Below are 12,761 nucleotides of genomic sequence, written 5' to 3' on the forward strand. Positions count from 1 at the left end.
GTGTATTTATATTATTAAATACCGTTGTTGTAATCAAAACCCTCTGAAGATTAACCCAACACTCCTCGGCTTTGCCTCGGGTGGGGGCAAATGATAAACACGCTCCTATTTGTCAATAATTAAGATCATTCCAATAAACGGATTATTAAACTCAGGTGCTGCCGCCCCGATTGGTTGCAAGCTAATTCAGGCGGCTTTATAATCCTGTAACCAGTCCTACTCTAGCAAGCGAGTATATCGGTTTCTTTATTATAAATACACGCTGTGCAGCTTGTGGGTTTGTGGCTGGCTTTGGCACGAAGGATGGGTATCATGGATTGTAAACTCCTTTTAGGGTGAGTTTGATGTGTTATAGTGTTTGGTTTGCTTATGTCTTTAATGGCTACGCGGTTTTAGATGCTTGCGTTATTATTATTATTATTATTATTATTATTATTATTTCTTACCAGACGCCCTTATCCATGGCGAATTACAATCATAAGCAAATACATTTCAAGTATCACAGTACAAGTAATGATACAATTAAGAGCAAGATAAATACAATGATTTTGCGTTGCTGTATTTCATTTCTATATGTTTTGTTTTTGCGTTGCCGTGTAAAGGTATGCAGTGTCTTGAGTACACCCGAGTTTGTGTAGGATACAGCGTGTGTCTGAATAACACTTCTTGCATGTATTTTTTTTCATCCTCAGAGTTGTATTGTGTATGCTGTTACCTTTGGATGCGAAGGCGCAAGCGCCACCAGGTAAGTGGCGTTTATTTAATTGTTCCGTGGTCTTTTGTAGCTGCCACTTGACCTGCTTAAACGGGAAGTTTTGTCTGAAATGTTACGAGTTGTCTCTGCCCTAGCACGGTCTTGCTCTTTTAAAAGCGCACTGTATCTGCCGCATAACCAACGTTGTGTTCGTCATTAAAACCGGTTAGTTCTCTGAATAGTTATTGAACCACTGCAAGTGAGAGTAAGTCTCTTGTCTCTTTGCCCGCAGGGACCTTTGTTAATGAGTGTCGGGACCGATACTTCTGGATGACGACGAAAAGAAACTTCCTAATTGGAGGGAACTTTCGCTTCGATATCATTGGTAAATATGATTTGATCGGTAACAGGAACTTGTATTTGTAGGATGCCTCAACATACAATTAAGCCTTTTTTGTGTTTAGGTAACGACGGCATTCACCCTCTGGACGATAGATACGCCGCATCCTGTGGCTTTACCTACTCTGTTAATATCCCCGGCGACCTGATATTCAGGGCTTCTTTCTTTGCTTGTCACGTCTCCAGCAATGTGAGTCCTGTGCGGTCACACTTCACACGGCCAGCTCCGTATGTATGCCAGCATTATTACAAGCGACAGTGTCTCCTTGTAAACAAACTAATGGCTTTTCTCTCTTTAGAGTGATTCGGAGTTTAGCTTGAGGTTCCGTTTCGTTCGCATCGACCAGTTCAGCAGAGAGACTTACTACCCGTTCTCTATGACGTGCAGTACTACCAAGCAGTGGTACCCCCGCGAAATCGTCTGTGAAGAGAACTACATGGAGGTAAGACCTCTCCAGTCCTGGGTTTGACCTGTACTCCCACTAGCTATAATACATTGCCCACAATAATGCCTCACCCTTTGGTCCATTATCCTTCTGCAGATTCTTTTCTTTTTAAACTACCTTTTTGTGCCACTGTGGTACCAGTTAATAAAACAATACTCTAATTCAACCAATATTTCCCCATATCTTATTTTGTCAACATGTTGCAACTGAAACTGGTTTAGGACAGAATACCAAACACTAATTGAATTACAAGTATTGTAGAATTTATTTGGATTAGAAATCCAAATTGGTGTGCATTGCCTTTTTGCTTCCCATATTTGTGCATTTTATATTTACAGCATTAAACTGAAGGTGAATTATTGATTCTTTGTGCATTTGTTTGTTTCTCTAGTAACAATACACAATCTGGATGTGCAGTCCTCTACCAAACCCAGGCAACAACTGCAACCTGCCACTGTTGGTGTTGCTAAAATGCAGTGTCTGATTGTTTTACAATTGTCCCTTGTACTCCTTCAGAAGCTTGTATCAAATTCTCAGTAGATTTCTTGCTGCATGGCTTAATTCTAGCTGGTTGTGACTTGAGCCCAGTACCTGTAACAGGGTTCCTCTTGGCTGATCTAGCCATCTACTTCTGTAAAGTGACGGGCTGCTAGATCGTCTTTAAGCTATAGGGAGGTCTGAACCTAAATGATTGTATAACGTTATCCCCTTGTCATCTTTAGATATCTGTAAGGAGAAATGTGCCAGTTATTGCTCAGGAGGGGATGGATACTGAAGACTGGCACGCTGCTCTCCCTGCAGTAAGTTTAAAAGCCACTCCTGTTTTGGTCTGAAGATGTTCATGCAGCATGGCAATTGTATAGGGTGCTTACAAGCTGCTATCCAGCTCGCAGTAGCATCTTGTTGGCTGCTGTGAGCAGGGCTATTGGCTTGTGTCTTTCTGCAACCTGTCCTATATTTCTAATTTAACAAAAGGTATAGCTCATCTTTTAATAACATGATGTCTGATGCTCATGCTGCCATATATATGAATGAGCATCAAATGTATCGCTCATATTGGGATAAAATGACATGTCTCTGTGCAGTGACTCTACTGTGCTGACCAACAATTGATATTTTACCATCTGAAGTTATGCTAGTCACAGGCTAGCGTGTGTGGCCACTGTTGGAAGCAGTACGCATGCTTTGCACCAGGTTTCGGATGTTGTCTTGTGGAATCCTGGCCCATTCCTCTTGTCATGCCTGGATAAGCATCTGCCTGTTCAGTGGTCTCCCGGGCCCTAGAAGCCACATGCCGCCCAAGTTCATCGCACAAATGTTTAATTGGGCTTGGGTCTGGGGAATAAGGCATGACTCTCCCATTGTGCAAGAAAGCTGTTGTGACATAAGCAACATGTGGCCATTCCTGCAAGACCATGCACGTTGGCCTATTAGGATGGGCTTGCAAGAAGGGCACCAAGTGAGGCCTTGGGACTTGATCAACGTATTGCTGTGGAGTCCTGTTTCCATCAATCCCTCACTAGCAGCGGAGTTCTGTAGCAACTAGACCATCACACTTGGACCTCCCCATCGATTGGTCTCTCGTGCACAACAGTGTCCTAATTGGGTGTATATTAAGTGCCTATGTTTCAGTCCTAGTTTGTCTTCTATGCAGGCTTGTGACTTGCTGCTACTCTATGCAAGTGTGAACTGTCTTAAGCTTCATAACTTGTCTAGCTAAAATCACTCCACACTTTCCCAGTCAACTTGGCTTCTTGCCTCCTACCCCAGTCCCATAAAACCAGACTAGCCCCTAGACCTTCTGACCAGCTGCTGTCTCTCCTGTGTTCCAGGCCCAGGAAGCTATCATGTCAGTGTGGCAGGTTGTGTTCCACAAGACCGGACAGCCAGCCAAATCCATGAATGCCTCCGTGGCCCAGTCTCGGGGCTACATGATCAACTCCACCTCCAGTAGGATCCTCTTCCGCTCGCCCTATAACATGCCGGAATCAGAAATGCTTACAGTAAGACCTCTCCAAAAGCACTATTAAAATATCGGGTTCTGTTTTTAGCAGAGTTCCATATTGCTCCATCGGTGTCTCCAAGCACACTTGTATTGCTTCTGTGCCTGAGTTCATGCTATGTTCTTCCAGGTTAATGGAATCCAAGTGGAAGCAATCCGGGCAACTGTCTTCTACAAGCAAAGGTGGATGCTGCTATTGGTGGACACTTCTGCTGCCTGTACCAAGAGTAAGATCTAAAGCTTGGCTATCTTGCCATGGTCCAGAGGCCATGTAAAACGACTGCCATGGTGTGGTCCTCTTTTTAACTGGACAATTACTAGTGCAGTTACTTCTACTAGGTTACAAAAGGAACATCTCTGCATGCTAGCACTACAGAATTCTACAAACAAGGGCCATGATCATGGCCATATTGATTGCCATCTGCTTGCACTTCCTTTTATACAGAAATTCCTAATGGATACAAGTTTTTAAATCCAACTGTCTTTTCCCTCCTAGATCTTGGCACTTTTGATGGTACACATTTGGCTTGGGTTGCACCCAGAGTCCTCACTCCACTGGTCCTGCATATAGAGAAGTTCCAGGACAAGGGTATTGCCATGGGTGTGGAGGGGAAGCTGCTTGACCTTGCCACTATCCGAAGACGGAACTATGAACTGAAAGTCAATGAGACTTTCATAGATATCTCTGTTCCTTATGGCGCGGAGGGTGGCTACCTGAAGGTAATGGGGGGGGGGGGGGGGGGTTTAGCTCTGGCGTTCCTTCACTGACAACCAGGCAGGTTCTGGATGTGTTGCAGACTCTCTCTACCCCCTAGATTGCGTGCCCTTGGTGTTTCTCTAGATGAGCACTTTGACAGTACACCTGCTTCTGATATCCCAGACAAGTTTAGCTGACCCTGAGTAAATCCTGGTTTTAATCTACACGTTGGCCAATGACCCTTCCTTTCCAGCCTTGGTTCTGCATGCTTTTAATGGAGTCCACCTCCTGCTTTACTCTTGTGACCATGCCCTTCTGTCTCTTCAGAGTCGTGTTATAAATAACCAGTACAACCGGATCTACGCCATTGACCTGTACCTTGAGCACCAGTGGGCAGATGACCAGTGGGAAGCGACCCAGCACCGTTCTTTCAAGCCAGTCCGCACCCCCTCTATTGCTGAGACCCCCTTTGTTGTCAACAGTGAGTACGCTGCCTGCTTTCCAGCATGGCATTTAATGGCCTTGCTGTGGTGCCAATGTGTAATGCAGTGGGGGACGTCCTGGACTAAAACACTAGCCCTGGCTTTAAATCTGTAATGCAAACCCTCCTCCATCTTAACCTCCTAAATGCCTGCGTTTGTAGATACCATCCCAGCAGAAAAGGTCTTCACAGTGACCCTTGGCATCTTCAACCCTGATGTTGAGCTGAAGAACTTCACCATCAATGGGGTTCCTCTGACCCTTCCTGAGGCCATCAACCAAGGCATTGTGCTAACTGAGGTCCAGCACCCCAATGGCACCAAGTCTTTTGTCCTGAAGGTCCCCTTCACCCACCCACTCATCCCACAAAAGGTAGGGATGAAAGCATGCCTATATGTTGATGGAACTCAAAGCTTAAGACCCAAGCTGTACCGGTCTATTCTCCAGTACAGTTGCTGACTGTTACTGCTTCTTTACACCATTTGTTGTTCTCTGGCAGTATATTGGCAATGGTGTGAGGGAGTTCACCTTGAATATCAACTACACCTTGAACATCATCCCTGAGAATGCGCCTTATTTCCACCCTGCAACCATTGTGTGTCAGGTTAAGGATGTCGGTAAGTATTGGGGCTGGGAAGTGTCCCTGAGCACTGATTGATTTAGACCACGGGTGTCAAACTCTGTTCCTGGCGGGCTACAGTGTTTTCTGGCTTTCGTTCCCCCTGAGCTCTCAATTATTTATTTCTTAGCAGATGCCCTTATCCAGGGCGACTTACAATCGTAAGCAAATACATTTCTTGTGTTACAGTACAAGTAATACAATAAGAGCAAATTACTTAATGGGTCTAATGATGATTAACCGGACACATTCAACACTTCTCTTCAGGCCTCAATGCTTCATAGGTAGTGTACCTTGAATCCAGTGCATTTCTAAAACCATCCACTGTAAAAGACCTTAATGTTTGATAATTCAACAAATTATCTCAATTGTTAATTGAGAGTTTTGGCATGAAGACCCTGCGACCCTCGGGCTGGAGTTGACATCCCTGGACTAGACCAAGTCTCTCAACCAAAGGATTGGTGCACTGGTTGTGTGCCCACCCAGGGAATTCCATCATGAAGATGTCTCCCCTTTTTTTCAATTGAGCTAGTTTGCAAGCTCTTGAAAGCCTCCTGAAAAATGTTTGCTGCTAGCATGCTGTCATCTTTCTTGGGATTTGCATACACCTCCCACACTAACAGACATGCACCCCTATTGGCACTTGCTGTTTGAGAGAAATGATGTTCATTAAAGCACTGCTGCCCAAAGAAGACTGCCAGCACTCTGCTGAAGCTTGAACTGTCGACGCCTGACCATTACTGAAGGTGTGGTTGGTAGTTTTTTATTGGCATACACTTCAGGCTCTTGACTCTTCTTTCCTCCCCAGTACTTCCTGTGATCAAGGGCTCTTGTACTGAAAAGAGCCTAGTCTTTGAAGTGACGCGTGGGAACATGGACCACCTCTGGGCCATGTACATTGAGAAACACCAGCTTACCTCTGAGCTGGCGGCTCAACGGGGCTACATCCTCACCAACCAGACCAAGTTTATTCTAGAGGTGCCGCTCTTCAGTATCGGCTGCATCTATGAGGTACACATTTCTGGGGGCCATTAGGAATGTACTTGGCAGAGTCTCCCTAGAGGCTGAACTGGGTGTTTTGTAGGATTACATTCTCGTTCTGGGTTTGAGACTTTTTCTTTTCCTTTGTTTAGGTGTGTGAGCAAACCTGAGCCTTGTTAAATCTGTAGTTCTCCCTGCATGACTAGGTTGGAAAGCCTGCCCCTCTGTTGGTGTGCCATCAAACTGGGATGTTTTTTTTCCCCGTGTCGCTTGTCTCCCTCTTTTCCAGGATATCTCTCTCCGAGGCCTCTTTGTTCGAGTAGAACTGACCCTAATCGATATTGGGACACTCGTGGCAGTGCTGTCCGCTGTACAGCGCTGTCAATTTCCTACCAAGCAGCTGTTGGGTAAGTAGTTCCCCAAAGTGGGCTTGACTTTCTGTCTTGGTGCTCTGCACCTCCCTGCTTCCATGCCTTGCCATTTTCTACACGTGTTGACTAAGCAATCTCTAACATATGCTTTAGCCGTATACCTGACTCCTCCTTCTCCATTGCTATAGAGAGTATTCCACTGATCACATATTGCTTGCAACAATCCGTAGTGCCACTTGCCCAACTTCTAAATGGTCTACCTGGCCTCTTGGTCTGCGGTCAGGTCTCTATGCATATTGGTGAAGGCTTCTACCAGTACGTGCACCACAGTGTGATCCTTTAGTATTCGGCAGGCTTTGTTTGACCTGAAGCAAAATTAATTCTACAGGGTTCCGCAGCACTTTTGGCCATAGCTGTAGGTATCGTCTCGAGGCTACTTGGTACACGATTTGGTGTGGCAATCTTGAACTGGTTCATGCAGCAAGTTCTCATGGAATGCTTCAACTTCACCCCATTCTCTTCAGTGTGCATGCCTAATGGTGTGATGACGGTGGTGGCTGTCACCATGGAGCCCATACCAGTAGTGGAACCCAGCAAGACCACCCTGCTGGATAAGACCTGCAAACCCAAAGAGTTTGACTCAACCAGGGCTCTCTTCACCTTCACTGTCAACACGTGTGGGACCAGGAGCAAGGTGGGTTTCCCGCATGGTGCTGTAGACTCGTGCAATAGCCCTTCATACAGGTCTTGTATTGGTGGACTGTACTAGATGCAATACGTATCCCTAAAAGTGCTGTGGACTAGCCTTGCATGTCTGCCCTAGTAAAGACTACAAGATTGCTTCCCCTTGAACTGTTTTTAAAATTGCATGTTTGACAAGTGACAACTCCTGTTTGTGTGTCTTTTTTTTAAATGTGCTATTGGCATACAGATTTCTTTCAAATGGGGCTGCTATTCTAATTTCTAGTAGTGGGTGGGGGTGCTTTGTACTAATGGCTTGATATGGCAATGTTTCAGATTGTGGAGAACTACCTGATCTATGAGAATGAGGTAGTGTATACCAGAGCTCTGTTCCCAGCCAATGCTCCAGTCATCACCAGGGACTCTGAATACAGGTGAGCATGAGGAGTCCTGCACTTCTAGAAGGCCTGAAATGGGCCTACACTGGCACCTCTTGATACTGACTTTTTAGACTTGGGGCATGCTGCCCAATAGATAATGGTATACTTCCTGTGAAGATTTGCCTCTGAAGGAACCATTTAACAAATTGCAAGTAGTGTACAGTAATGTGTTTCAACTGCATTTTAAAGACCTTGGTAGTCTTATCCAATACTACTGCAACGTGTCTCCCGTAGGCTGACCATCCGTTGCCGCTACCCCCTCAACGACACCATGAAATTGCTAGCTGAAAGGAAGGCTGTCCCTGCCCCCTACTCTAAAAAAAGTCTTGGATCCCTGGAGTTCTATCCTTACAGCTCTGAGCAGAGAGGTATGGCTTCTAGTGCCTAGTTTTAACTTGCCCGGTCCCGGGACAGTGTTGGTCAACTTTTATCCTGACTACCAGTATCGACCTACTACTATGACTCCATTTCTTGATTTCCCAGGCCCCAAAGCCAGAGACGTTCTGAATCTGAAGGCCCGTCTAGCAAGAGGTTGGTACCTGGTACACCCTTCATACCCACCTACCTTTTAATGGCCAGGTTCTGTAGTCTTTCATCCATAACCCACCAGGAATGGTGGCTGTACACATAATGCGCTTTAAAAGCATAGCAGTGATGGGCGCTCAGTCAACCTTTCTCCTTCCTGCCAGATGTGACCTTCTCCCAGTTCTATCGGGAGTTCCCAGTGTCCAAGTCTGGGCTGGAGCCCTTGTTCCTGGAGGTTGTGCTCCTCCACCACCAGAACCTGGCTGACCACCTCGTCCTGCGGGACTGCTGGGCCACAGAGACCCCTGAACTGGACGCCACCCCTCAATGGGACCTGGTCACTGACGGGTAAGGGGGTGGGGGTGACGAGAGTAAGCAGGCAGATGGTATTGAGCTGGAGTTTCATTGTCACTTATGCCAGCTTTTAGAATGTGTGCTTGGTAGAGGTCTAAACTTTTCTTGCTATGCTGTAGACTTGCATTGCATGATAACCTGGATGCCTAGATAGACGTGACCTGGCAAAGGCCTTTTCAGCATTGCAATGGGCTTTGGCTTCATGTACTTCTGCAATGAGTTGCATTTGCCTTGATTGGTGTTCATCTATATATGGTAAACACACACACCATGGCAGTTTCCCTCTGGTGGGAAGTGCATGTAGAACACACTTGGAAGTCTTTTGGAGGCTTCCTAATGTGCTAGGATTCAGTCGTTTCCTAAAATGACTACCTTTGTCCTGTACTTCACCCCTCGAGCTCCATGCCACGAAACCCAGTGTGCGATTGCCTCCAATGTCGTCTCCTCCTTTTCTGCAGCTGCCTGGTCAGTGGCGACTCCTACAAGACCCGGTTCCACCCAGTGTCTGCCAGCGCTCTCACCAAGAGCCCCCACCACCTCAAGAGGCTTGAGGTCCAGGCTCAGTCTGTTGCAAACCATGCCCTGTGGCAACAGGTTGGTAACTTTTTTCAGTGAGCTCAATCCGAGCCTTTTGATCTGCATTCTCACCCTCGGGTTAATACACGGCCATCTACTCTAGGTTTGGGGTGGGGGAGGAAAGCTCCCATGTCAAACGATAGTTTAAACCTCCATCTAGACCCTGAAGTAGCTCCCTATTTAAACTGGTGTGGAATGACTCCAAGGTCAGAAATGGGCAGTCCTGCTCTAGAAATGGCTTTCTATAGGCTGACATATTGGTTGGCTGTGTATGAGGCTGAACTAGGGCTCTAACACTGTCGTCTGACCTTTTTTGTGTTTTGCAGATGTACTTCCACTGTCTAGCTGTGGTTTGTGCTTCTGAGAAGGCAGGTGTCTGCAATGAGACCTGTATCGCTGGAGACAAGAGATCAGGTAGGGAGTAGTGGTTAGGGCTCTGGACTTTTGACCGGAGGGTTGTGGGTTCAATCCCCAGTGGGGGACACTGCTATTGTACCCTTGAGCAAGGTACTTTACCTAGATTGCTCCAGTAAAAACCAACTGTAAAAAATGGGTAATTGTATGTGATATCTTGTAACAATTGTAAGTTGCCCTGGATAAGGACGTCTGCTAAGAAATAAATAGGCAGGGTGTATCTGACCTCTCCTGCAGTGGATATATGATACCCATTTGTATGTTCTATCGACTCCCAATTGCTCCTTTTTGGATCTAACTCTTTTGGGGTATGTCTTCCAGCCCGCAGTGTTGAGCTGGCTGACTCTGTCAAAGGCTATATTTCTGCTGGACCAGTCCAAATTGTACCCGAGGGGGAAGTTGCCAGTGTTCAAGCAGCCGGTAAGCAGTAAAGCACCAAGACGCTAATCCCCTGCCTGCCCTGTAACTGTGTTCCTTTGCATGGTGATGAAGGTTAGGAAACTGCTGCCATTTTGGCTTTTGCATGGGAAGCTTTGTGTATTGCACCAAAGGGGAATCTGGCGCCAAAAGGGCACCTGCAGGGGCTGTAGTTTTTCTAGACCTCTTCTGTTGCAAGTTTTAGCCAAACAAATGCTTGTCCCAGGCACGCTACATAATGTAACCAGTAGCTGTGCTTTCAAATGAAGCCCTCCAGGCTAACTAGCTCTGCCTCTTCTACCCAACACTTGCATCTCTTCCCCCAGTGCACACATTGGGTATTGTGTAGCTTCCTCAGGGTCCTAATGCTTGCCATTGTCTACTTTTCAGGTGCGACTCCTCCTCTGGTCCCCTATATTCCAGTCTTGGGAGTTGCAGTGGGAGTCCTTCTACTTGCTGTTGTAGTGTTTGCTGCCAAAGCTATGAGATGTTGGGTTTCTGTTTAATAAAAATCTTTGAATGTGAAATTGTCTCGTGTGTGTGGCTAGCTTTCACATTTGCATCGGTCAATGGATCTGAATTAACTGGGGTATTGGATGGCTAAAATGATGCCTGCAGTCTTATTCAGCTAACCTTTGAATGTCCTTTTTCAATAACTCTTTCCCATGAGAGGATTCTGCTGTTGCCTCACTAAATGATGCTTTAAACCTTTTGGTTTTCAGCCATGAAGTGAAGAGGGTTTGCAGTAAAACTTGTGTGACCCAAGCATTGGTTGAGGGTGACAAGATCTCTATCGGTAACCTAGACCTTTTTTTACATGCCTGTACGCCTTTTGCCATTTCAAGGGAACGGTATCATAGTGTAATGATTTGGTCCAGTTTACCAGTGTTCACAGGCAAGCCACGTTTTTGCAGTTTATAAATTGAATCAGTTTTTATTCCCCCCCTCGCAATCCGTACTAACATGTACTCCTAGGAGGAAGCATTGCCTTCCTAGTTAGTGGAGAGGCAAGTTGTAACCTGTTTTTAGAGCTAGCACTGACTGCTGTTGTGCAAATAAGATTCAATTCCATGACAATCCCCTAGAGCAGTGCTTCTCAACCCTGGTCCTGGGGACCCACTGTCCTGGTGTGTCTTGTTCCAACCGAGCTCTCAAGTACTTAATTGAACCCTTAAGAGCTCGGTTGGAACCAAAACGACCAGGGTTTAGAACCACTGCCCTAGAGAAAAGGAGGGGAGGAAAGCCAATGTGTCTTGGGAACCTGCTACTAGGACTGCTGTAATGGTTAATTATTAGTTCAAATCCAGGGAGGGGCTGTGTATTTTGTCTATCCATTCTACGAGGAACTACCGTTCCTCTCAAATGTACAAGTTAGAAAAACTTGTTTGAAACTACCAAGCATCTCTGTATAGCGCAAAGAGTTTAGCTGTTTTTGCCATGTAGCAGCGGCAAAACTAAATGATTTAGAATTCCCATCTGTACCAGTATCAAAAGTCTGAAACTTCCTTACAGCAAATGTGGGGGGAATAAAACCGTACATGCCTCTTGTACACAATGCGATAGAAGTCGTCAAACTAAGGTAACATTGTTATTCTTCCTCTTCTGTCTACTTCTTAAGGGTGTGTAGCGACTTTTTCAAACAGAAAAGCTAAATAACTGATTCCACATGTTGATCAACGTCAAAATAAACCAGAGAATGCAAGCGCTTTGATATCCACACCATTTATATGAAACCATTTGTTTTAAAACGGCACATCGCAGAAAAAAATACGTGGTGTGAACTTGCAACATGACGTTCTTGACGAGCACACGACCTTGGCCCACTGCGCAGTTGTTGAAATGCGTTTTATTTTTTAAGCTTGCATCCGAGCCTGACCAGCTTTTGCTGAAAGTTCTGCGCGATTCTAGGAATGTTCGATTTCCTGTTTGAAAATTTCTAGTTTCCTGTTTGTTTGGTAGATACCACAGCATGGAATTGTACACGAGTGGCATGTAGCTTCCTTGTCTAAATCTCTGATAAATTGTAGTTCCTCGTTAAATTAAAGATAAAGGGATTTATTTGGTAGAAATAAACAATTTAAACAAATACATAGGAGGCATAAATACATTTAGAAATAATTTAAATAAATGTAGAAATGAATACATAAATGTATAAATAGCAAGCTAGAAAATTACGTCATATTAATTGATTTGGCTGATGCGTTTATCCATAGCAACTGACATTTATATACCTATATACAAAGTACATGTCTCATGTAAATATATATATATAATATATATATATATATATATACAGTGTGTGTGTGTGTGTGTATATATATATATAACATTTCTATTGCAAGTTGCCTAAAATTAATAGCGCATCAAAGAAAGTCACCAAGGTTGAAACATTTAATGGTAGCTACTGAGTCAACATTTACATTGTAACGTTTAAAACAGTCTTCTAAAATGTAACAAACAAGGGTCATTTAAATGTGTTGGCTGAAAAAAGTAACAAGCAGACAAAACTGATTAAAACAAAACAAGTTTGAATGACAAATTCGGCAACATTGTCGAGTTTTGTAAACATTTAAAACTTAGGCTGTGTTCATACAGTAATTATACGGACTGTGTTGCATAGCGTTACGCTGACTTTGAAAAACAAAATGGTAAAACCAGGGTTAAG

The 12,761-nt window shown here is 44.8% G+C and overlaps 1 protein-coding gene across 1 annotated transcript; it reads left to right on the plus strand.

The window, feature by feature from the left end:
- Positions 1-238: 238 nt before the first annotated feature.
- LOC131730443 (uncharacterized) lies at positions 239-10,623 on the plus strand. Its single transcript, XM_059020507.1, has 23 exons — positions 239-335; positions 693-745; positions 987-1,079; positions 1,159-1,283; positions 1,393-1,536; positions 2,262-2,339; positions 3,372-3,542; positions 3,672-3,768; positions 4,038-4,261; positions 4,566-4,719; positions 4,882-5,090; positions 5,218-5,335; positions 6,146-6,348; positions 6,608-6,725; positions 7,214-7,383; positions 7,707-7,804; positions 8,045-8,178; positions 8,294-8,341; positions 8,500-8,683; positions 9,148-9,283; positions 9,592-9,679; positions 10,001-10,099; positions 10,487-10,623. The coding sequence occupies exons 1-23, from the start codon at positions 304-306 to the stop codon at positions 10,600-10,602; spliced, it is 2,892 nt and encodes a 963-aa protein (XP_058876490.1). The 5' UTR covers positions 239-303; the 3' UTR covers positions 10,603-10,623.
- The last annotated feature ends 2,138 nt before the right edge of the window (positions 10,624-12,761 follow it).

The sequence above is a fragment of the Acipenser ruthenus genome, chromosome 3 (genome assembly GCF_902713425.1).
Source record: "Acipenser ruthenus chromosome 3, fAciRut3.2 maternal haplotype, whole genome shotgun sequence".
Lineage (NCBI taxonomy): Eukaryota > Metazoa > Chordata > Actinopteri > Acipenseriformes > Acipenseridae > Acipenser > Acipenser ruthenus.